General features: G+C 26.2%; 2 protein-coding genes across 2 annotated transcripts; one reads left to right on the top strand and one right to left on the bottom strand.

Moving 5' to 3' along the window:
• The first annotated feature begins 11,578 nt into the window (after positions 1-11,578).
• Positions 11,579-15,146, top strand: LOC124919963 (glutaminyl-peptide cyclotransferase-like). Its single transcript, XM_047460335.1, has 11 exons — positions 11,579-11,919; positions 12,092-12,148; positions 12,286-12,321; positions 12,423-12,487; positions 12,582-12,645; positions 12,842-12,959; positions 13,331-13,428; positions 14,508-14,578; positions 14,696-14,723; positions 14,794-14,848; positions 14,924-15,146. The coding sequence occupies exons 1-11, from the start codon at positions 11,620-11,622 to the stop codon at positions 15,037-15,039; spliced, it is 1,008 nt and encodes a 335-aa protein (XP_047316291.1). The 5' UTR covers positions 11,579-11,619; the 3' UTR covers positions 15,040-15,146.
• Positions 15,147-15,217: 71 nt separating this feature from the next.
• LOC124919964 (protein SRC2-like) lies at positions 15,218-16,136 on the bottom strand. The gene has a single exon (XM_047460336.1). It carries the CDS (start codon positions 16,134-16,136, stop codon positions 15,225-15,227), a length of 912 nt encoding a protein of 303 aa, XP_047316292.1. The 3' UTR covers positions 15,218-15,224.
• Positions 16,137-27,804: the final 11,668 nt, after the last annotated feature.

Here is a 27,804-nt window from a genome sequence, read left to right as displayed (position 1 = left end):
ATTGTAAATTTATTATTATATTTTATGTTAAAAAAACATATAAGTTTTTTATTATAATTGAATTTGTTAAATGTTATATAATATAAATTTTTAAAATTTTAATTTTGTAGGATAGTTAGGGTGGCCTTAGACGGACTTAACGCTATGGTTGATAAATATGTTAGTACGAATAAGGATACAAAATAAATCTAAATGGTTATATCCAAACAATAAAAAAAAATTAGATTTGTAGCATTACAAAATGAATCATTATCAATGCGTCGTCATCAAAGAAATGATTGAATGCATTGCTAATAAATATATTCCTACATCAAAACAATTGAATGCATTTAAGCCAAGGGAAGGAAGGCTCACTAAAATAACTTGTTAATTGTGGATGCATGACAAATTATAAAAACTAATGTTAAAATAAAATAATGTTATTTTATTCCTACAAATAACTCATTTTCTTATGCAATAAAAGCCAATTGTAGTCTTTAGTTTCAAAGAGTTTAATGATGTATTGATTCTTGTAACAATACAAAAACACCATAATTATTTTTCAATTGTTAGAAGAATTTGAAATTCAGGACTTTTAATTCTTAAGAATCCTTTTAATAGTTTTTTTATTGTATTCTTGTGGTGTAGTGATTATTGTACTAACCCTCTACAAGCAAGTAGTGTGAATCTTGATGTTTAGATTGCCCTAAAAAAACTGTTACAACAAATATTGACTTATTAAATTGATTTATAGTAATACAATATTTAGTTTAAGTAAAGGTCTAACTTGATTGTTTGTAACATTTTATATTGTGTGATTATTTAGAGTATACTAACATACAAAATCTACATATATATAAATATATAAAATATTTGATTCACATATTAAACATATTTTTTAAGAGATGTTTTTATTTTGTAAATAAATTTTGTTTTTTGTTTTAATTTAAATATGTTAATTTAATAAAATATTTTAAACTTGTAATATATTTTCAATTTCATATATATTTATTAATAAATAAAACATTCTCATTGTAAATAATTAATTATAAAAAATGATAAAATATTAGTTCATTAAGATATAATAAAATTTTAAGAAGTTAAAATTAATATTTAGTAAATATTTTGTATTAACTTATCATTTTATTATATTAAAAATATTTTATATTAACTTATCATTTTATTTTTAAAAATTATCAAGTTAAGATTTACTAACATATTAAAATAATTAGTAAATTATTTAAAATAATATATGTTATAGATAAAGTTATAGTATTATTATTTAAATAATTCATAATGCTATCATTATGTGTTTTGTAAAATTCATTCCGGAAAGTCGGTAAAATCTGAGAGAATTAATTGTTATTGAGTAAAGTATTTTTTTTTATTTTCTTTTCAGGTTATATTTTTGTCGTTATGTTTAAACGATTTTAATAATCTTAATATACATTGACATTTTAAAAAAATAAAAATTATTATTTAAATCATCAAATATTTATATAAAAATAATCTAATTAATTTAATATTGTTTACTTTGTTTTATTTTATTATTTCAACAATTTACTGAATTTAGTACTTTTAAAATTAATTAATTATCAATTTAATATTAATGGAGATTAGCATAATTTTAATATTATTTATTATAATAACAGATATATATTATTCTAATTTTTTAAGATTTAAATATATATGTGTGTGCTAGTACCAATTTGTGGACAAACTTGTGATTGTGTGTTTGCAATGACTGTGACAAGTCTAGTTATAGTATTTAAGTATTCATTTTCATCGCTGACTTTATCTTGATATTGCTTATTTTTAAAAATTAAATCCTAAATTTTGTATAATTGAAATTTGATTTTAGTTAATAATTAAGTTATTAAATATTTATCTTAGACAGTTAGATTTTATGTCAAATTGATTGAATTGTGAATCTATTGTTTAAAAATTAGCATCTCCCTTCCAATATTAGACACTTGATAAGTTTTTAAAGGTTAATTTTTTACTGATATGTTTATTTAGTCTATTGACATAATAAAGAGATCTGTTTTTGGCATTACGTATTTATAAAAAAAAATCTTAATTAATAGTTTCATAACATACAATATACAAATATTTATCTAACATAAATATCTAATTAAACTAACTTAATTAAATTAACAATTCAGTTTATATATAAATCATTAATGAATTATAATTTAACTTTTAAAACAATAAACATCACTTCAAAGTGAGTTAGTAGTAGAGAATCAATAATCCACTATACAAATATTGGCACGACAAAACAAACTAGTAAAAGCATAAACACGATACTAAGTAGAGGAACAATTCCGAGCACAAACACAAACTCAACACTAAACATAGACACATGCACCAGAATGTAACAATATTTTATGAATTTAGTTCTTAATTTTCAATTATTTGACTCTATCAAATTAAATTGAATCATAATTTCATTTATAATATTAATTATAAAATATTTTATAATAATTTAAAATTTATAAAATAGAATAATATATATTTGTTATTATAGTAAATAATATTAAAATTTATTTTAATCTCGGTTAATATTAAATTAATAATTAATTAATTTTAAAAAATACTAAGTTAATTAATTCTCCTTTTCTGTATGCTGGAGGAATTCAACCTCTAGATAGTCACCAATGGACGATAATTCTCTCTGTATGCTGGAGGAATTCAACCTCTAGCAGCTTCCGAGATTGTTAAGATCATCTGTTGAAGACGGTCAATTTTTCCGACGAAGATCATCGGAAGAGCTTGAAGAATCGTTTTGTAACGAGCAATCTCGAATTCTGATTTGAAATCTATATCTATCAATAGCCTTTCTCTTTTGATAATTACATCTATGTATTCATATTCCCCTGCATTTGTGTTATCATGAATCAATGAACATCAATCTATTCTCTCTATCCAATCGAATCAAATACAAATAAAATTTACCACATGGATAGGAAGGAGATTTCTCCCATCGCGATTTTAATTATTTATTTGTTTATAGTTTCATGCATGTTTTAATGATTCTTTAAATTCAGGCCAAATATTTGTTGATATATGTTGCATCTGAAATTTTATTTTAAAAAATGGCTTTACTAGTGGGTTTAGAATAGAAAAACTGAAAAAATAGCACAAATATAAATATGAATATTATAATTAATTGTGTTATGTGGAGGTTGTACAAATATAAATAATTATTACATGTATTTCTTAAGAAGATATATTTGGCTTAAAATTAATATGTTGAAGACACTAGTGATTAGACACAAAATAAAAAATATTGGTCAAATTACTTTTTGAAAAACTCAAAACTCAAACTTAAGATATATGACCAGTCCTACTACCCATATTTAATAATTAATTTATTTTTTAGAAAAAATAAATTTAACTTATAGAGAGTATATTAATTAAAAAATAAAACAAATTAAATTTTATTAGTAATACTTAAATTTTATATGCATCAATTCAAATTAAAAAAAAGGATTAAATTAAACATAAATTCAATTTTGTGCATGAATACTTGTGTAGTTGAAATTGTAAAAATTAATTATTATTGTTTTCAAAATAATTCTCTTAAAACTAGAACCCATGAGCATAATGACTAAGTTAAAAAAAATAACTATTAAAAATTAATAAAATTTAAAATTTAATGCAAGAGAGGATATTAAGTAAAAAAGAAATATATATTTTTTTTTATCAATAATTATATTTTATATGTATAAAGTTAAAATGGTAAAAATCAATTATATAATTAATACAAGAAGTAAATTTATGTATTTTTTAAATTTTACATTAAATTATTTAACATTCACTAAATAATTAATTAAATTATTTAATTTTGAAATAAATGATTAAATTTTGTGAAATTATTATTTAAACAATTAAATTATTATTTAATATTTTAATTATCAAATGAATCTCTCCAACTTATACAATTTATATGTAATTATAATTATATTAATTAAATTATATAATTTTTTTAATAATGAAATAAAACTTTTTAAAATTATTATGTATTTCAACTTATATTTATAATATTTATGTGATTTTTATCTATTAATTTTTTTTTAAATAAAACATAAATAAATTTAATTTTGTTACGATAAAATTACAAAACTATTATAAATATAAAATCAAATACATTTTGTTTTTATTTTTTATTTAATTATTACAAATTATATAATTAATATAATATAATTAATTTTAATTTATTATAAATTACTTCATTATAAGTAGTAATAAAAAAATGACATTTGTTGTTAAAGTTATTTTATTTATATCTTTACCTATTTTATTATATTTTGAATTTTTTATTTAATGTTTTTAAAATGATCTAAATTTGGTAAACCCATGCAACGCGTGGTCATTCTAGTTTTATTTGAAAAAGAAAAATTATTAACAACCTGTCTAAACAATGAAAATGAAATAATTATGTTAATATGTCAATTTTTTTTTAATATAAGAAATTTGCACAATTTCTCAAAATCTATCTTTTCATTTCAACTTAAGATCTACATTAAATGTTAAGTGAGACTATTCTAATTCATAACCAAAATTTACAGGAAAAGAATTTCAACTATTACAACATAATCTTTTGATAAAAGTGATTAATTAAATAATTTTTAAATCATATTAACCAATTATCTAAGCATATTAGATTTAGAGTAAGAAAAATTACCGATATTATAGATATAAAAAATAATGTAATAAAATTTTTAAAATTTTATTACATGGAGATATACCAATTAATATATATATATATAATACTTATAAAAAAATAATTAAATAGATTTAATATTAATTTAATTATAAAATATAATTTATTTATTTTAAATAATATCAAAATATAATTATACTAAAATTTTATTATATATATATATAATATATAATCTCTACCTAATTGATGAGATTCCTTAGTGATGAGATTGTTTTTTTTAATTTAATATGTGTTTTAGGTATCAAAGATATAATACTGATACCATACCGATATTAAAGTATATCGAAAGGTAAATGTATAAATTTTTTATATACCGAAATTAAGATATATCGAAATCAAAGTATACTGAAATCAAGGTAAGGTAAATGTATGATTTTTTTATATATCAAAATTTTCGATAAGGTATAAAGTATGGATAAAACATTAAGGTATACCTAGAGCGGTCAAACGGGCCGGCCCACCATCCCAGCAGGCTGAAAATCCCCAACCCAAGGTGGGTTGTGGGTTAGGCGGACTAGCCCGTGGGTTGACTCACTACAAATAAAAATAAATAAAAATCATTAATAGTCTAGAAAACAAGAATCTTCTCTATCGTTAAATATTAATTGACCAAATAATTCAATAAAGTAACTAAAATTTGAAAATTTTATAAAATATAAATTTCAGTAAAGTCAACATTTTTTTAACTAGGGCTATGTAGCGTAGGCCTATAAGGCTATAAATCAGATTAGATTTTTTTTGTTAACTCGCGGGCCAACCTAAGCCCTATCACGAGTTGAGCGAGCTGGCCCGTGTAGGTTCACTTTCAAATGAGTTGCTAATATTTCAATTCAACCCGTCTAAATTGTTTGGCGGGACGGACCAATCTAACCCAAATTGACGACTCTAGATATCGTACCGACTCACTCCTAGTTACATCATCTATAAATTCTAAAGACAACAAATAATCTCTCACATTTTAGGTAAGTGTTCTTAATTTTTTTAAAATCTTATCTACAATTTAAATAACAAACAAATATAGTCAATTCTAATCCGAATCAATTCGTTGATATAGGAAGTAGACACCACCAACTATCAAGAAATAAACAAAATGAAACTTTTTTTTAACAATTAATAGAATAATCACATCTCAACAGCTCCTTCTACATTTAACATAATAAATACTTTTTATCATTTCGACACCCATAATAAGGAGACTAGATGTAGAATTGAATTTATTATTATTATTTTAATTTAAACTAGCATTATGGATCATCTTGGCTTTAAATTTAAAATTGATTGTATTTTGAATTAAAGATAATGTTAATGTGTTGATTTATTAAAACTAATACATTTTAAATACTTTATTTAAAAATCTTTCTTAATAAAAGGAAATACTTGAAATTTTAATTTTTTAAATCACTATAATATCTTTTATATTTAAAATGTAATTTTTTGTAAGATAAAATAAAAGTATTTAAGTTTATAAAAGTAATGATTGGATAGTTATAATGATATAAAGAGAATTTATAAAAATTAGATAAAATCCAAAGAAAATTTAAAAAATCTGGCATCAAACAAACAAATTCGAAAATTTTAAAATCATTGAGAACCTATATAACCTATAATCAACTTCGGTTTTGTTGCTGTCTTTGTATAATTTTTTTTACAAAGTAACTTAAAAAACATTTCTTTCAATTATGGATGACTATGAGGCGGATCGAGACAGAAAATGCGTTATTATCCCCGCTTCATTCTATTTCAGAGATTTAATTTTACTACCGTTCCTGTTACATTTGGTTTCGAAATCTCTTGGGACAATGTTATATCATATTGTTTTAAAAAAATATATTTAATAAGATTTTATACAAATTTTACATAATTGAAAATAATTTCAATTATTATATAAAAAATTTAATATTCTTATAAAAGGGAGATTGCGAGACATTCCGATCACAATTTGTTGGTGGAGGCGGAAGAGTTAGGGTTGATTGAGCGGCATCTAAAATATTTTCAACAATATTCTTGCTTGAGAAAACTTGAGCATTATCTATTTATTATGATTTGTAAAAGAAAGTATATTAAATAAATAAATAAAATGATATGATAAATATATTTAATACAAGTATATATAAATTAACTGTGTTAGTATGAGTATTAAATTAAATGTAATATTGTTAGGAGAAATTTCTGTATAAAGAAAAAGAAAAAAATTAAATTTGACAAAATTCTTGAAAATAATCCTAATTTTATCATTTATATATATCTCACTGTCATACAAACATTTTCTACTATCATTTACCTCAAAAACATCAAAAATATAAAATTAAAGAAATAAACAAAATGAAACTTTGTTTTTTACAATTAATAGAATAATCACATCTCAATAGCTTCTTCCATATTTGGCATAATAAATAGTTATTCAGTTGAACACCCATAATAAGAGGAGACTAGATATAGAATTGATTTTTTATTTTATTATAATCATAGTTATAGTTAAGACTCAGGCTTAAATGTTATTTGGATGAAAACATATTTTATTTGAGTTTTTAATTTGTTAAATTATTATAATATTTTTATTTATTTAAAATTAATTCTTTTTAATAAAATAATGAAATTTTAGTTGATTAAATTAGTGTTTTGATAATTAAAATAATAGTGATATATATAAAAGAACGATAATTTTAATAAAAAAAAATCAGAGAAAATAAAATAAAATATAAAAATACCCAGATCAAATTAACTCTTATTACAGATCTAAAAAACTTTAGAATGAAGTAATAAGAAATATATGTAGTTAATTTTTTAAAATTTATATATTTTCTCTCCATTTTTTCTATTAATTAATTAACTCTCTAATTTTTTTTTATATTTTTTATATTTTTAAATGAGTATTTATCATTAATTATTTTTATTTTTATTTTTTTTAATTTTTTCTTATTCTATATAAGCATTTATTATTAATTATTTTTATTTTATATTTCTTTTTCAAATATCAATATTGAATATTAATTCTTTTAAAATTGTTTGGTGATGTGAGAATAACAAAAAAATTCTTTAACCAAAAACAACTAAAAATCAAGAATATATATATAATTATGTTTAATTTCAAAGTGTCAAGATTGTCGGGTTGAGAGCTGTGATTAATTTTGATATATATGTGAGAGTAAATGAATACTTTGTCGGATTGTGGTTGACCCGCTCATAAACATAAAACGGTTAAAAATAAAATTGAAAATGATATATGTATGTTTCAAACTTGCAACATAACAAAACAAGTACAACCATTTAATCAACTAGGCTAATAAGACTTTATATTTTAAATTTAACACCAAATTTGAAGAACGCGAGACATTTTAACTATATAAGTTCAAGTTTTTAACTAACTAATATATTTATAATGATGCTTAATTTCAAAGTGTCCTAATTGCCGAGTTGAGAGTTGTGGTTAATTTAGATATATATGTGAGTAAATGGATATTTGGGTCGAATTATGGGTTGACCCGCCCATAAACATAAAACGGTTAAAATAAAATTAAAAATGATATATGTATATTTCGAATTTGCAACGTAACAAAACAAGTATAACCCTTAACTAACTAGGCTATTAAGACTTTATATTTTAAATTAATACCAAATTTGATAAATGCGGGACATTTTAACAATATAAGTTCAACTTTTTAACTAACTAATATATTTATAATGATGCTTAATTTCAAAGTGTCCTGATTGTCGGGTTGAGAGTTGTGGTTAATTTAGAAATATATGTGAGATAAAATGGATATTTGGGGTCGAATTGTAGGTTGACTCGCTCATAAACTTAAAACGGTTAAAAATAAAATTAAAGATTTTATATATATGTTTTGAACTTACAACCTAACAAAAATAAGTACAATCATTTAACCAACTAAACTAATAAGATATTATATTTTAAATTCAACACCAAATACAATCATTTAACCAACTAAACTAATAAGATATTATATTTTAAATTCAACACCAAATTTGATGAACGTGAGACATTTTAAAAATATATAATTCAATTTTTTAACTAACTAATATATATATATATATATATAATGATGTTTAATATCAAAGTGTCTGGATTGTCGGGTCAAGAACTGTGGTTAATTTGGATATATATGTGAGAGTAATGGATATACTTGGGTCGGATTGTGGGTTGACCCGCTTATAAACTTAAAACGGTTAAAAATAAAATTAAAAATGTAATATGTATGTTTCAAACTTTAAATCTACAAATTAGTACAATCATTATTTAACCAACTAGACTAATAAAATATTATATTTTAAATTCAACACCAAATTTGATGAAGGCGGGACATTTGAACAATATAAAATTCAACTTTTAAACTAACTAATATATATATATATATATATATATATATATATATATATATATATATATATATATATATATATATATATATAATGGTTAATTGTCCGGATTGTCGGGTTGAGAACTGTGGTTAATTTGAATATATATGTGAGAGTAATTGATATACTTGGGTCGGATTATGGGTTGACACGCTCATAAACTTAAAACGGTTAAAAATAAAATTAAAAATGCTATATGTATATTTCGAATTTTAAACCTAACAAAAATAAATACTACTTTTAACCAACTAAACTAATAAGACTTTATATATATTTATATATATATATATATAATTATAAGTGTCCGGATTGTCGGGTCGAAATTTGTGATTAATTTGGATATATATGTGAGAGTAATTAAATGGATATACTTGAGTCGGATTGTGAGTTGACATTTGACACGCCCATAAACTTACAACGGTTAAAATAAAATAAAAAATATTATAGGTATGTTTTAACTTGTAACCTAACAAAATAAGTACAACCTTTTAACCAACTAAACTTATAAGCCTTTATATTTTAAATTAACACCAAAAATTTGATGAACGTGGTAAATTTTAACAATATAAAGTTCAACTTTTTAATTAACTAATATATAATGATGCCTAATTTTAAAGTGTCTGGATTGCCGGATCGAGAGTTGTGATTAATTTAGATATATATGTAAGAGTAATGGATACTTAGGTCGGATTGTGGGTTGACCCGCCCATAAACTTAAAACGGTAAAAAATAAAATTAAAAATTCTATAATTATGTTTCGAACTTACAACCTGACAAAAATATGTACAACCTTTTAACCAACTTGACTAATAAAATTTTACATTTTAAATTAAATACCAAATTTTATGAATGCGGTACATTTTAACAATATAAAATTCAACTTTTTAACTAACTAATATATAATAATGTTTAATATATACACACATATATAATGATGTTTAATTTCAAAGTTTTCGAATTGCCGGGTCGAGAGTTGTGATTATTTTGAATATATATGTTAGAGTAAATTGATACTTGGGGTCGGATTGTGGTTGACACGCCAACAAATTAACAGTTAAAAATAAAACTTCTATGATGAGCGTGAGACATTTTTAATAATAAAAGTTCAACTTTTTAACTAACTAATATATATATATATATATATATATATATTTATATATATAATAATACTTAATTTCAAAGTATACGGATTGTCGGATAGAGAGTTGTGATTTATTTGGATATATGTGAAAGTAAAAAGATATTTGAGTCGGATTTTGGGTTGACCCGCCCATAAATAATAAACGGTTAAAAATAAAATAAAAAATGTTATATGTATGTCTCGAACTTACAACCTAATAAAATAAGTACAACATTTTAACTAACTAGGCTAATAAAACTTTATATTTTAAATTCAATACCAAATTTTATAAACGTGAGATATTTTAACAATATAAGTTTAATTTTTTAAATAACTAATATATATATATATATATATATATATATATATATATATATATATATATATATATATATATATATATATATATATATATATATAATGATACTTAATTTTAAAGTGTCCAGATTGCTGGATTGAGAGCTGTTGTTAATTTGTATATATATGTGAGAGTAAATGAATTCTTTGGTCGGATTGCGGGTTGAGCTGCCTATAAACTTAAAACGGTTAAAAATAAAATTTAAAATGATATATGTATGTTTCGAACTTGCAATCTAATAAAAAACAAGTACAACCATTTAACAACTAGATTATTAAAACTTTATATTTAAAATTTAACATCAAATTTGATAAACGCGAGACATTTTAACAATATAAGTTCAACTTTTAAACTAACTAATCTCTTCCTTAATTTAAAGTATATTTTAAATTCGTTTATATAATTTATTATATATATATATATATATATATATATATATATATATTTTCATAATTATATATAACACTCTATATATATTCATACATAAAATTATAATAAAAAAAAAAATCAATAATATTAAATGGTGTAATGATTAAGTGCTCATTATGAATAATAAAGATCAAAAGTTTGAATCTCACCCGATACAAATTTGAAAGAAAAAATAAAGAATATATTGATTGACGAAAGTGAGTATGTAAGTAGGTGAAGGATAAAATTGTTATTTTGTTTTAATCGTAATAATATAAAAAAATCTCACTAATTAAATAATAATAGGACTCATTCATCAAACAAAATAAAAATTAAATAAAAATAATATTTAGTTCAATTTTTACTATTATAAGTCATAAATCAAAAATTAAATAAAAAAGTATTAATTTCATTTTTATTTCTATTAAATTAAATTAAAAAATTTACATAAAAAATTAAAATAAATAAAAAAAAAAAAAATCACAATCAAATTACTAAAATCTCTTAAAAAGAAGAATTTAAAAACTAACACAAAAGTATTTTAATCAAACCAAATCCAAAAGAGGTTAAAAAAACCCCTCTCTTCCATTAGTCAACAAAAAAAAAACTCAAAGAATCGCTGTCAAAGACTTCTACTTGTAATAAACTAAAATGGCCTCCATGGCTAGCGGAATGGTAAGGAAGAAGAAATGGAACAACACCAACAGCTCTAACAAATCGTATTCATTAAAACCCTACAACGCCATGGCCTCCACCGCAACGCCACCATTGTCCAAATACAAATGGAGAATCTCTATTGCCGTTGCCGTTCTTCTCCTCTTTCTCGTTATTGGCGTTTCTACGATTCCATCCAACGTCTGGAATTTCTCCAGATCAATTGCCCCTTCCGTCAATATCTACTCAATTGAAATCGTCAACGAGTTTCCTCACGATCCTACAGCCTTCACTCAGGTAAACCCTTTAAAGCAAATTCATTCATTTCAATTTAAACTATGATGGGTTTTGCTGAAATTTCTATTATTAGGCTTATAATTGATCTGTGAATCTTGTAGGTGTTTGCTCCTTTAATGGGTCTTTATATTTTGTTGCACAAATACTGACAATTACTTGTTCTTGCATACAGGGGCTCCTTTATGGTGGAAATGATACTCTATTTGAGTCAACTGGTCTCAATGGACAGGTGCATTTGCATATAACTGAGTTATTATTTCTCTAGCTTTTTTCTTTCTTGGATTAATACTGTAAAGAAATTGAAGATCAAGGGAAAATGTTTTTGGTTTGTTATCTCATTGACACTTGTCTTCTCAATTGTCTCAGTCATCTGTTAGGAAGGTGGCTCTTCGAACAGGAAAGGTACAGATACATAACCTGTTTAATGTTTATACACAATACTAATTGTCTTTCTGTTGTTTTTATTACTGTTAAATTTAGTGTCATTTTCTTCGTATACACAGGTGGAAGCGATACACCAGATGCCTTATTCTCTGTTTGGGGAGGGATTAACTCTTATTGGTGAGCGGTATGTGAGGAAACCGTGTCAGTATTGAACTATGGAAGTGGGTTTTACTCTTTGTTAGCTTTCTCATACATATAGTATTCTATTCTGTCTGTAGGTTATATCAAGTGACATGGATGGAGACAACTGGTTTCATATATGATCGTTATAATTTAAGCAAAGTTTGTGCAATCAATCATGAGTTTCCTTGGATTGCTCCTCACTTGTTGTTCCTTTTATGTTTAATTGTGTTATTCCGCATTTGAGATTAAACTAAACATACTTTTGATTATGCTCCTTCAACTTTTAAAATCAGTACAATATGTATGCCCTTTCACTAAAAACTTTTTGTATTCTTGTTTGTGCACACTTTGGCAGGTTGGGATGTTTACTCATCAGATGGAAGATGGTTGGGGGCTAACAACTGATGGGAAAGTTATGTATGGGAGTGATGGAACTTCTACTTTATACCAAATGGATCTCGAAACATTGAAAGGTTTGTCAGGAAAAATACTGTTCTTTGTTCTCTTATTAATACATTCTTGTTTGACGGGAGTGATGGAACTTTCACTTTGTTCCAGGTCATACCTCAAAATGAAAGGTTTGTTGGATAACAAATTTTCTGCAATTTTTGATTAATATACTCTTCTTTCTAAAAGAAATTCATTCCATAATGTATGAAGAATGATTAGAATCTTTCCGTTCTTCCTTAGATGGTCTTAGATTCATGGTTTAAAAGAAGACGTGCAAAATTGTCTTAGATTCAATTTACATGGGAATTGTGGATTTTGTTATGTTGTTCTACATATTGTTGTTGGTCATTTTATGTGGCTTACTTCTGTGTCTGGAGTTCCTTTCCTTTTGCAGTGATAAAAAATAACACCGTCAAGTATAAAGGACAAGAAGTATTCAACCTCAATGAACTAGAATATGTAAATGGTGAAATCTGGGCAAATGTTTGGCAGGTACCCTTACTTTTTCTTCTATGTTTGTTTGTGCATAAAGGTAGTATGGTAATTAGTAGAGTAAGTTTGTAGCTTATGTATTATTTGGAATCATAATGAATGAAATAGTATTGAAACTGAATTAACTCCTCAAAAGGCTTAGGTCATTTTTTTGTCTCATCTACAATTCTTCTACAAATTCTAGATCTCTAGACTGTTAAGAAAGACATGTGTATGTTGAAGATTCTTGGCATTTGATATCTATTTGAGTCTTATTAGGTTTTATTCTTCTTATTATTGTTATCTTTACTTATATTAACAAACAAAGATTTTAAACACACATTTAACAAAACATAAAAATAAAACACGAGATTTTAAACACACATTTCATCCACTCTCTCATCAATTACATCTTTCAATTCATTAACAAAAATACAAAAATATCCTTTATTTTTATTTTTTTATAATTCTTTTATCATTATATATTAATACCCTTTTAAGTCTTTTTACTAAAAAAATCCAATTTTTAAAATCAACACCAATCATTATTTTTTAAAATAATCCAAAGTTTATTCAAATAAACCTAAACTGAACCATCCCTAAGCTGAGTCTAGTTTAACTATTTTTCCACACTTGATAAATCTTTTGTTTTTCTTTCTATTTGGAGCCTATAAAGTTATTCTTCTTGCAATGATTGATTAAAATATCCTTAATTGCTATCATGTTGTCCTTAATTATCTTGGTAATTACTTGTTATGCTTCATACAACATTTGCTAATCATATTGTTATTATGCTCTTACATTTGCCTCTCTATTAATATGATGAGATGGTAGTAGATTATGTTTTTTTTTTAAACAAAATTGAAATGTAAAGTTTGTATTAATCGAGTCGTCGCAAAGAGACTTCTATGGTTAATTGAGTTCTTGGAAAAGCCTTGGTCGTCGTCATATCTAAACTGAAGTCCAGTTTAGTTCCATTGTTTGTTTTCTTCCTTCCCAATTCCAGTCTCAATTGGAATAACAGTTCTAGTGATGTTTTCAAACATAGATTTGAACTGAAAGAAAAATTGAGTAACCGAACATGGTCTTAATCTTTTCAGACTGACTGCATTGCAAGAATCTCTCAAAGAGATGGCACTGTTTTGAGTTGGATTCTTCTTCCAAAGCTAAGGTTTGGAATTTTGCTCTTTTGCAATAAACATTGATGTCTCAGTTTTTACTACACATTTCTGTATTGAAGAAGTTCATTTAGTTGGCTTATGTATTTTTATGTCAAAATTTGCAACAGGAAAGGATTGCTGGCTGCTGGCAATAATGTAAGTAGAAAACTTTTGTTCTTGTTCCTGATATATCCTGCTGGATTAATGCTGACATTTTCTTTTCCAGCGTATTGATGTGTTGAATGGCATAGCATGGGATAAAGATAACAATCGACTCTTTGGTAAGCTATGGCTCAAATAAATGCAATTTCGAATGTTTTGTACTCCATGAAAGAAAACTTGTTCTTTTTTAACAGTGACCGGGAAGCTTTGGCCAAAGATGTTTGAGATTAAGCTGCAGAGCAGCAAGGTGGAAGAATCATCCGATAAAATGATAAAGAATCTTTGTATTCGTCCGAAATTTGAATTTTGACGACCATTCCCATTATTTGATTGTGAATCTGTGATATATACATATAGAGTTTCATTTCAAAAAAACACATTTTCTGACTGTTACAAATAAGGTTAAATTATGTTTACTTGTGTTACAACCAAGTCTTAACAATGTTAACCATAAAAATATACATGTTCATAGGTAGTTGAAGATTCTGGTCATCTCTAGAAATCATCGCCGTCGTAACCGCCGCCATCATAACCTCCGCCGTCATAACCGCCACCATCATAGAAATCATCCTCCACCTTCTCTGCAATATCATCGGTGATCTTATCCTCCACATATTCCGCCCCTTCTACCAAAGCTATCCCACCTAATACACCCGCCACCGCTCCTACAGCCAATCCTGTCCCCATGCCAAATTTGCTTCCTCCGCCGCTGCTGCCACCGCCGCCATAGCTAGCCTGCCCATACGGTTCTTGGCTACCATATCCACCCGATTGCCCATACACTTCATGGGTTCCATACCGGCCTGATTGCCGATACACATCCTGGGTCCCGTACCCAACCGGTTGCCCATACCCGGGTTGACTGTAACCCATCTGTCCATACGACGGCTGACCATACCCATATGGGTAAGCTGGCGGCGGTGCAGCGTATGGATTACCATATGGCATTGGCGCCTGAGCATAACAATCTCTTGATGTGTTTCCGGCATAATACGGTTCAGAAACAGGACAGCCGCGGCTTTCACGTATTGATACCCTGAATTCGATCTTTCCCTGAGGACGGCCGGAGGGTCTTCTCAGGTCGAGCTTTAGATTTGCATGATCGACGACGACGTCATTTCGTAAGGGGAACCTGACTGAACCAATTAGTGGCTTCGTGCCTTCGCCGGCGCCGGCGTGGACAATGTCTATGAAAAGGGTGGATTCGTCAATGGGAGCATTTAGAGGGACGGTTAAGGTGTGGTCCCAGAAAGGACATGTGTCGTGTTCTTCATCAACTCGGGTTGAGAATCTGTTATTGGGGTCAACCCAAACGACGGCATATGGCTTCGTTTGGCCATGGCGCCAGTTTACGTTTTTCAGATCTTTTGCTGATATTATGGTGATATCGATTTCACGGGGAGCCATGAGAATGGCAAGTTTTGAATTTTTATTTTTTTTAAAAATGATTTTGTGTTGGTGATGTTTTAATTATTTGTTCTGTTCTTTAATTATTTACTATTTATAGCTGATGGATTCTACTATATTACCATATTTACAAGATAAATTAGACTTAGCACATTTGGAACTACAAAATTATGATGTTTTTTAATACAATTTTGTTTTTTATAGAAGCAAATAATAAAGTATAAAAATAATAATTTATAAGTTAAAATAATATATGAAATAGAAATTTATTTAAATTTAAATAAATTTGAGTGATTTTTTTTTTTTTATATTAAAAAATATTATAAACTTATTTTGATAATAAAATAATATATGATCGAATATAAAAGAGATTTTTTTTAATAATAATATATATATATTGAACAAATGAATTCTAATTTATTAAATTAAAATAGGAGAAAACTAAGTTTATGATTTTATTTTTAAATATAAAGTTTTGATAAACATATATTAAGTAATAAGTTATAAAAATATAAACTATAGTGTTATAAAATAATAAAATGATATAAACATACAACAAGTTAATAAATAATTTATTAGTAATTTTAATCCCTAGAATTCTCTTCCGCTTGGTGGTTCGATGTTTAACGCGTTTTAACTTTGGTTGGCGTACAATGCATCTTTGCTTTAAAATAAAATATTATTTTAAAAGATTTTGAAGATACATGAGAACGTTTGAAAATTAATCATGTAAAAATAATTAATTTTATATAAATTTTAATAATTTGAGAATTAAATAATAATTTGATTAAAATCCGGTTTAAATTAATTAAATATAACTAATCTAAAAGATTATTTATTTGAAAATCGAGTCGCAAATTGATTTTAAATCAGTAAAAAGTACGTGTATAACGTACTTTATACTAAAGTTTCTACGAGGAGTTCGATTTTTAGTTACGTTCGGGAAAGGGCTTTCGCGCTATATTCTTCGCGCCCGTCAAATGACAATTTTATTTTATTAAAACAAAGTCTGACTATTATTAGATTTACTTATAACATTTATTTACTTTAATTAGTAGTGTGGGGTCCTAAACAGTGATATGTTTAGATTACTTAAATAATTGTACAAAACTATTCAAAATGACATACCTGCAATTGCGTTGATATAAAACTGAGTAAAAACCTTAAAAAATATCAGAAAAGTGTTAGAATTTGAAAATAAATTCCAAACGGGCCCTTAGCCAAAATATTTGCTTAGGAAATACCCCAAAAATATTTAAATATCATTTTCTGACCTTTTAAGATTATTTGAAAATGGTTTGGGATTTCAAAATTCTCAAAAAAAATTTGTATTTTTAAAAGTGGAACTAAAAAGTCCTTAGGACTAGAGTCATAGGGTCTAGGTCCAGTTTTGCCAATCTAGGCTCAGACAAGCTCGGTCTAGATTGGGGTGCTCTAGATAAGGACTCGGGAGCGTGGGTACATGGATCGGAGGGTTCAATCCTAAGTTCGAGAGGCTCAATCCCAAGTCTAGGCTTTCTCGGTCGTGGACATGGGAGGCTCAACCCATGTCCGACCTTTCGGTCAGAGGTTAGATACCTCGGTAGGATTCCTCGATCCTTGCTCAAGAGCACCGGTCCTAAGTCTCAGTCCTAGCTCAAGAACATCGGTCCTTGGTATTGGTCTAGACTGAAGATTCTTGGTCATGTTTTTCGGTTTTGGTCTTACAGGACTCGGTCGTTGGGGACCGAGTATTCTTGAATTGGTCAGGAATTGAATGTGTTATAACTTTTGATATAGATCATGAAATCGTGATCTGTAAGTTGCAATAAACTCATATGATTGTAGTGAATAAAAGCCCCAACCTTAATCTCGATCAATCGATCTCTACAAATATCAATTTCTCAAAACCATTTTTAGGTCAAAATTTGGAATATTTTGAATTAGGCCATTTCGAGGTCTGAGTTTTGTTGAATTAACTTTGAAATGATGAATATAGTCAAACACAATCAAAACAAGAAAATTATTCAAACTCCGTAATAACTTTTGAAAACGAAATTCAAATTATTTTTTTTTCATTATTTCAGTATGATCAAATATGATCGGGATGTTATATTAATGATCTAGAAATCAACCTAACATGTTTACAAACATGTTTAGCAACTATTTGAATAAAAAGTTCAAGTTTAAAGCTCAAGAACATGAATTTCAAAAAATTCAAAATTTTAATACAATTTTTTCGTTTTTTCCATTTAAAGTTGGTTTGTTCAAAACTCTTTCAATATAAAGTTCATATAACATCTAAGGAATGATTCTAAACAAAGAAATCACACAATTAAACCCTAGAACAGATCAAACTTGAAAAAAAATCCAATTTTCAATCACAAATCTAAATAAAATGGTTTTGGATGCTTACAAACAGTTGAAGAACACTCCAATGATGTATTAAAAGCTTTCCCGAAGCCTGGAACAAAGCTTTGATCAACGGGGATGATTTCACAAAAATCAGCTTGATCGAAATATTTGATTCTTTGATTTAGATTGTGATATGTGACAATTGTTTGATGTTCTGGTAGAGGATCACCTAAGGACTATTTATACTAGTCTAGGTCGGTTGAGAATGATGAATTCAACTTCAATTTCACCATTTGAATTTCTATCCCTAAGTCTGATCTTATCTTCGACAACCTTGTTCTAGCCTAAGGTGGAGATTCTAGGTATATGAGATTCTATTGATGGCAAAGATAAGGCGAGCACATGGGAGAAAAATGGGAGGATAAAAATGGCTGACAGATGAGTTGGAGCTTCTGAAAGAATTGTCGACGATTGATCGCGTTTCCAGCGATCCCCTGCATCGGCGAAGAGAAAAGGTCAAAACGACATCGTTTTGTTTAAAAACAAAACGCTCCGTTGGAGGTCCGTCCGCGTTTGGGCATTTGTGCAAACGGGCTTGATGTCCCGTTAGTTGCATCCGTGTGTACCGGGCGCGCGCGCACTTCCGCTACAGCGGGGTGCGTGACGTCCTCTTAGGTATTGGATGATGACCATAATTCTGCTGCAATTTAATTTTCCATTTTCGGTTACACACGATTATCAATTTTATTTTTAATAAAAGAGTTATTTAAAATCAAATTTTAATCCTCTTCTTGCGTTTTACTTCACCAAAAATTCTAAAAAAAATATTTTTGGAAACATAATAAAAATTATGTTTATTATTTTTATTTTAGGGTATTTTGGGTATTTATTTAATTGTTTTAAGCAAAAAATTATATATAATTTATGTTTAAAATTATAATTAAATAATTTCAAACATCTTTCTAGGTTTAATTTGGATAAAATAAATACAATATTTTAACTTTAAATTAATTTTGAATTTTTATTTTTTATTTAAAATTTAATTATAACAATAATTAACCTTAATTTAATTCTTAATCTCTTCTTTGAATTATTTTGAATTTACAAATTCAAAATGTTATTTTTAAATTATAAATTTAGAGTATGTCAAAATTTGTTGCTTACAGTAATATATTTTTATAATATAAATATTTAATAAATTTTACTAATAATTATTTATTTAATTATTTATTTATTTTGAAGTTATAAAATATAAACATATATTATTAAAATAATATTTTTTTTTATTATTTTTTTAATTTGAGGTCCATTTTAATAAAATACAATAAGACTAAAATTATTTATTTTTATTTTAAAAATAAATTTATATAAAATGATACAAATCGTTACAATATTTAGTTTATTTTAAATATTAAAAATAAATTATTTTATAATTGATAAAAAATATAACATAATTATCTTTTTATAAATTTAAATATTTCAAATGTTAAGAAAACTCAAAGTTAAATTTTTTATTCATACAACATGTCTTTAATCATAAAAAATATAAATTAATTAAAAACAATTATTACATATTAATTGTAAAATAATAATACATACATGTATTGTATTTTATTGTTAAAAATTCTTATGTATTTTATTGATAATATTATTATTTTTAATATAAATATAAATTATTATTTTTTTATTGCAAAATATAATATAATAAATTTCATATTAACACGAATAACAATAATAATTATAAGTAATTAATCATATTATTATTATTATAAAATAATTAAAAAGTAAAATATATAATATAAAGATTTTTTGAAAAATATATAAATAATATTTCAAAAAATAAATGTAAAATAATAAAATTATTAAATTTAGTAATTATAAACTTATTTTTAATGTAAGTATAAACTTATAAATTAAATTTAAAGATAAAATTTTATTTTATTTTAAAATATAATATAAAGTTATTCATTCATTATTATTATAATAAAATACTGAAAATATAAAATAGATAATATATAAAGACTTTCAAAAATATTTAAATAATATTTTAAAAAATAAATAAAAAATAATAAAAAATATTTATATTTAAGTAAATATAAACTTCTTTTTAATGGAAGTATAACTGTATAAAAAGTAAATTTAAATATAAAATTTATTTAATTTAGTTTTATTTTTAAATATAATATAATATTATTTTATTTAAGAATAATAAATAATTAATTTTGTAACTACATTTATTAATTATTATTATTATAATAAAATAATTAAAAAATAAAATGGATTATATATATATATATATATATATATATATATATATATATATATATATATATATATATATATATAAAAGTTTTGAAAAATTAATATTATAAAAAAAACATTTTTTTATGAAATAAAATTATAAAAAATTAACTAAATAAAATATAACTATTTTATAATTTGATAAGTACAAAATAGTAAATATATATATATATGTGGGTGTAATCAATATATATATAAATAATATATTAAAAAATAAATATAAAAATAAAAATATTTAAATAAATTTATTAAAAAAAATTATATTATAAAATTTATATATTTTAATATAAATTATTATTATTTATCTTAAACCTTATAAATATTTTAAATTATTAATTAGTTATTTTTATAAATTAAATTTACATAAATATTATTTAAATGAAATATTAATTATATATGTTTCTTAAATATACAATTATATATTATTATTATTATTATTATTAATTTCTTATTAAATAATTTATAAATATACATATTTATTAATAATATATGTAATAAAAGTATTTTAATAAATTTAAAAAAATACATTTTAAAATTTTAATTATTTTAATTCAATATAAATTATTATTATTATTTATCTTTAATATTTAAATATATTTTTGCATTATTTATATATAATATTAATATTTCATATTTATATATTAAATTATAATTACTTAAATATGATATGAATGAGTTAGTAATTATTTTTTGTTATATTTTTATTTAGAAAACAAGTATTTAATTTTAATAAATAGGTTTTGCTAGGTATGTTTTTATGAGCCAATTCCATATGAAGTATAGATAACTTTAATAGAATAATTAATTTAAAAAATATATTAAACATAACATAAAATATTAAATTAATATAAAATATTTTTTAATTAATTCAATATATAATAAATATTAATTTATTTTAATTTTATTAATAATATTTATAAACAATATATATTATAAAAAAATTATTATTTATTAATTATGTTTTATAATAAAAAAAGAAATTATTACTAATATATATATATATATATATATATATATATATATATATATTTTACTTTTCTTTTTAAATAAATAAATAGTAATAAATAAATTAAAGTAAAATATATTAATGAAATTGAAAATTTTATTATTAAAATATTATTTTTTTAATTTTAGATTAAGAGAATACATGATATTAGAGTTTAGAAGTAAATAATTTTACAAAATTTTCCTTTTCATATATGTAACAATATTAACAACTTTTAATGTTCAAATTAAATCAAAAATATAAATTATAAACTGTCACTTTAAAATATAATCTAACAATATTATTATAATTATAAAAATTCTAACAATATTATTATAATTATAAAAATTCTGGATTTTATAATATATATTAATCAATCATATAACATGTTATTGTGAAAATATAAGTAATTTTCATACCAAAAAGAGAGAAAGTGTTTCCGATAAAAAGAAAGAGAGAAAAAGGATGAAAGAAAAAATTTACATTAGCTCATTTAGAAGACACATAGTAAGTCAAGTCATTCCAAATAAATTTGGTGCCTCTATTTTCCAGGAATGTATCATTTCCCTTTTACTAAATAGTGCTTGAAACTTTGAATTGTGCTAACTAACCTAATTTTAGACATATTTAGTCCCTTAAATAATTTTATAATTTTGATTTATTGGTTTTATTTAGAATATTATGTCATTTATTTATATTATTAATTTTTTTCTCTCTCTTCCCTCCAAACACACTCACTACTTCATGAGAATATAAAAATCATGATGATATTATTGTTAATGATTTCTTTACTATTTTTTATAATAATGTTGAGAATGTTAAGGTGTCTTGTGATGAGATGAATTAGATTGTAGACAGTGGTGCTTCTACTCATGCTACATCACGATGCAATTTTTTCTCAATTTATAAGGCTAGTGATTTTGGTATTGCTCGTATGGGCAATACTGCTCAAGCTCAAGTGGTTGAAATTGATAATGTTTGTGTGGAGATGACCAATGGTACTACTCTTGTTCTAAAACAGGTTAAACATTTTCCTGATCTTCGCTTTAATCTTTTATCGGTTGGAAGATTGGATGATGAAGGCCTCTGTAATTATTTTTTTGGCGGTAAATGGAAAGCTTAAAAATGATCAATGGTTGTTTTTAAAGGTAAGAGACTTTTAAATATGTATATTGTTCGTTCTAGAATATTTAAATGTTATATCAACATTTGTAAAGACGGTTCATCTTCTGAGTTGTGGCACAAACATTTGACTCATATTAGCAAGAAAAGCTTAGCTACGTTGGCTAAGAAAAATGTGATATGTGGAGATTCAAATGTGCACTTGAAGAAATGTTCAGATTGTTTAGTTGGAAATAGAGACGAGTGTCATTTAGATCATCTGAATCGAAAAGAAAGTCAGAATTACTAGATTTGGTGCATTCTGATGTATGTGGGTCAATGAAGTCAAGATCAATTGGTGGTGCATACTAATTTGTAACATTCATTGATGACTATTCCTGAAAGGTTTGGACATATACATTGAAGGCGAAAGATCAAGTGCTAGACACATTCAAAGTGTTTCAAGCCTCAGTTGAGAGGGAAACTTGAAAAAAGTGAAATATATTCGAATAGATAATGGGGGAGAGTACATTGGACCCTTTGATGAGTATTGTCGACATCAGGGTATTCATCACTAAATATTACCTCCGAAAACACCACAGTTAAATGGGCTGGCTGAAAGAATGAATATGACATTTGTGGAAAGGGTGAGATGTGTGCTTTCACAAGCAAAGTTGCCAAAATACTTTTGGGGTGAAGCATTAAGTACAGTGGTACATGTGTTAAATCTCACACCACGTGTTCCTTTGAACTTTTATGTGCCAAACCATGTTTGGTGTGGTAAAAATGTCTCTTATGATCATCTTCAAGTATTTGGGTGCATGGCCTATGTGCATGTTCCCAAAGATGAGAGGTCAAAGTTGAAAGACACGACCAAGAAGTGTGTGTTTGTCGGCTATGGACTAGATGAGTTTGGATATCGGTTTTTGATTCGATTAATAAGAAGATTATTCGAAATTGTGATTTTGTATTTATGGAGAATTATACCATTAAGGTAGACGGTTGTTCCCACTCAAGAAAATAAGGAGATGGTTGAAATGAATTCAATTCTTGTTGCTCCTAACTTGATAAGTACCAACAACGATCAAATTGAAAATCAAGATATGTGTTTACATTCTGGTAATCCTTTAAATACTAATGATTTTGTTGATTTTGACTCTAGCATTGAATCTAATGCTTGGATGGAAAATGAGCAAATGTTGAAGAGTCCATACTTTAAATGAATCAAGACTGTTGACTCGACATAGATGTCATTCAGTTAGATACTCAACAAATGAGTATGCATTTTTCATTGATGTTGAAGAACCTGAGAGTTTTCAAGAAGCATTGGAAAGTGAAAATTAAAAGGAATGGATGGATGCCATGGAGGATGATACTCATTCTACATCATGACAATATTATTTTCTAAACATATGAGGCTGGTGATTTTGGTATTGCTCGTATGGGCAATACTGTTCAAGCTCAAGTGGTTGGAATTGATAATGTTTGTGTGGAGATGGCCAATGATACTACTCTTTTTCTAAAACAGGTTAAGCATATTCCTGATATTAACTTCAATCTTTTATTTGGAAGATTGGATAATGAAGGCTTCTGTAATGAACCGAGACGATTTACTCGACATAGACGTCCTTTAGTTAGATACTCGGAAAATGAGTATGTATTTTTCACTGATGTTGAAGAACCTGAGAGTTTTCAAGAAGCATTGGAAAGTGAAAATAAAAAGGAATGGATGGATGTCATGGAGGATGATATGCAATTTATTCGTTAAATAACACTTTTGAGCTAACAAAGTTGCCTAAGGTCAAGAAAGCTTTTGTAAGCATTAAAATTTCACTTACCCTAATCTTCAAATAATATAATTATTTTTAATAATATTAAAATAATATTTTGAATTTTTATATTCAAAATAAGTTAAAGAATGAATTAAATTATAATTAATAGTTAATTATTGTGATAATTAAACCCTAATTAGGAAAATTATTCAAAATTCTAAAAATAATTTAAAGATAAAATATTATATTTATTTTAATCAAATTAGACAAAAGAAAAAGGATGAAAATATTTAATTATGATTTAATCATAATTTATGTTCAATTCGTGACTTAAACTAATTAAATAAAATGCCCCAAATTCCCAAAAATATAAATAAATTATGATTTTAGAATTATTTTTTGTGAATTTTTGGTGAAGAAATGAATTTAAAAGGAATTAAAAATTAGTTTTAAGAAACCTTTTAAATAAAAATAAAATATAATGACCCTATGTAGCAGAAGTTATTTCTAATCTTTGTAGTAGGATCATGGACTATCAGATGAACGCCCATATCTCATACTACAGTCCAGAACGCGCCAGACCCCCACTACAACGGATTCAACGCGTAATTAACCGCACCAGATCAACTAACGGGACTGCCTAACCCCGTTAGTCAAGACAATTATTTCCCAATGGAACGCAAGATGCCATAATCCAAAACGATGCTATTTCAACCTTCTTATTTGTTGGAATCGCGACCTCGCCGGAAACGCGACCTCGCCGGTGTGTTTCTTCCATATTGGAGAACTTCATTATTTCTCAACCTTATCCATTGATTTCTTCGCCTACATGTTCGTCTCGTAAGCGCCTATGATCCCTATATCTACAAGCCTTATCCTCCTGTGAATAAGGCTGCCAGCAAATGTGATAAAATTAGGAATAAGTTTGCCGGAGGTCAAATTCGTCTTTAATTATCCCTTCCCGACCGACCTTAGGGCACTATAAATAGTCCCTTATGCTTTGTAAAGAAAATCATGAAACAACCCAATTTCATCGTATGAATCCAAGCATTGAAGATTTCGACGAACTGATTTTTGTTAAAACCTGTTCTAACGATCCATGTCTCGATCTAGGATCTTGAATAGCTGTCAATACATTCTAGGAGTGTTCTCCCTCTGTTGATATGCATTATATCATTTGTATCATGATACGTGATTGTAAAATTTAATTTTTTTCAAAATTTTCTTGTTTGATCAGATTTAATCTTTTCTTGAGCTTGATTGTGTGATTTGTTTGTTGAGAATCATTATATATCTTGTATGAACTTTCTGTTGAAAGAGAATCGATCAAATCAACTTGTATACAAAATTTTGAAAATTAAAATTTGAAAACTAGAATTTTTAAAATTTCATGTTCTTGAGTTTAATATGATTTTTGGGGTTCAATTAGTTACTATACATGTTTGTTAACATGTAAGAATGAATCCCAAACAAATGTTATCATATTTTGATCATGTTTGATCAAACTAAAAATTTAAAATTCAAGCTTAAAAATTACATTTTTGAATTTTTGAAATTATGTGTTCTTTGTTTTAATCCGGATTTTTTTATCCAATTAGTTGTTATACATGTTTGTTAATATGTTAGGATGAATTTCAAATAACTGTTTCATCACTTTGATCATGTTTGATCAAATCTTGATTTTGAACTTTTTTGGATTTTGATTCAATCTTCAAAAACTGTTTTAATGATGTTATGATATTCTTGTTTTGGTTGAGATCAACCATTTTCAATATTTTAAAGCTAATGGAATAAAAATAAGACCTTGGAACTGCCTAATTTGAAAGATCCTAAACTTTAACCGAGAAATGGTATTTTAAAATTGATCCTTGTAAGGACTTCAAAATCATGATTTATGTTAGGGCTTTTGTTCTTCATGATCATATGAACTTATTGTATCTTACTGATCATGATTTCATGATCACAATCAAAAGTTATGGACTTATGAAATTTTGGACCAAAACAAGAACACTCGGTCCTAAAGTTTTAGCCTAGTACCGGTGATCCTCGGACCTGTTCTTTAGTGGAGACCGAGAAGACGAACCCCATGACAAAACCCAGTACCGAGAAAACGCACCTAGGACCAAGAATCTTAAGACCGAGTTTTCTCACCCAGAACTAGTGTTCTTCAACTAGGACCGAGGACTGGGACTAATGTTCTTCAACTAGGACCGATCACTTCCTTTAGCTTAGGACCGATGTTTCTAACCCTAGGACTATGCCCTCACTTGACCTAGAACAGGTAAACTTGACCCTCACCCTAGACCTATGACAAATATTTCTAACCCTAGGACCGAGCCCTCACAAAGCTAGGACCGATAAACTTGACCATCACCCTAGACTTAGGACCACTGTTTCTGACCCTAGGACCGAACCCTCACTTAGACTAGGACGAGTAAACCTAACCCTAACTCTAGACCGAGAACTAGGACTTGTGTTCTTTAACTAGGACCAATCACTTCCTTTAGCCTAGGACCGATGTTTCTAACCTTAGGACTAGGCCCTCACTTGACCTAGGACCAGTAAATTTGACCCTCACCCTAGACCTATGACCGATATTTCTAACCCTAGGAGCGAGCCCTCACTTAACCTAGGACCGGTAAACTTGACCTTCACCCTAGACCTAAGACAACTGTTTCTGACCCTAGGATCGAGCCCTCACTTAACCTAGGACGGGTAAACTTAACCCTAACCTTAGACCTAGGAACGAGGACCAGGACTGGTGTTCTTCAACTAGGACCGATCACATCCTTTAGCCTATGACCGATGTTTCTAACCCTAGGAGTAGGCCCTTACTTGACCTAGGACCGATAAACTTGACCATCACCCTAGACCTAGGATCGATATTTCTAACCCTAGGACCAAGCCCTCACTTGACCTAGGACCGGTAAACTTGACCATCACCCTAGACCTAGGACCGATGTTTTTGACCCTAGGACCGAGCATTCACTTAGCCTAAGACCGGTAAAACTAACCTTAACCATAGACCTAAGAACGAGGACCAAGACTGGTGTTCTTCAACTAGGACCGATCACTTCCTTTAGCCTAGGACCAATGTTTCTAACCCTAGGACTAGTCCCTCACTTGACCTAGGAGCGGTAAACTTGACCCTCAACCTAGACCTATGATCGATATT

The sequence above is a fragment of the Impatiens glandulifera genome, chromosome 1, assembly GCF_907164915.1.
Source record: "Impatiens glandulifera chromosome 1, dImpGla2.1, whole genome shotgun sequence".
Classification (NCBI taxonomy): domain Eukaryota; kingdom Viridiplantae; phylum Streptophyta; class Magnoliopsida; order Ericales; family Balsaminaceae; genus Impatiens; species Impatiens glandulifera.
Note: the sequence above shows the minus strand (reverse complement) of the source record. Positions and strands in the feature narration are given on the sequence as shown.

Excerpts from the sequence above, each read along its gene's own strand:
- LOC124919963 (XM_047460335.1), top strand. The coding sequence starts at position 11,620 with ATGGCCTCCATGGCTAGCGGAATGGTAAGGAAGAAGAAATGGAACAAC. Across the intron at positions 12,149-12,285 it reads CAACTGGTCTCAATGGACAG|TCATCTGTTAGGAAGGTGGC; the intron begins GTGCATTTGCAT and ends CAATTGTCTCAG. Across the intron at positions 14,724-14,793 it reads TGCTGGCTGCTGGCAATAAT|CGTATTGATGTGTTGAATGG; the intron begins GTAAGTAGAAAA and ends TTTCTTTTCCAG.
- LOC124919964 (XM_047460336.1), bottom strand. The coding sequence starts at position 16,136 with ATGGCTCCCCGTGAAATCGATATCACCATAATATCAGCAAAAGATCTG.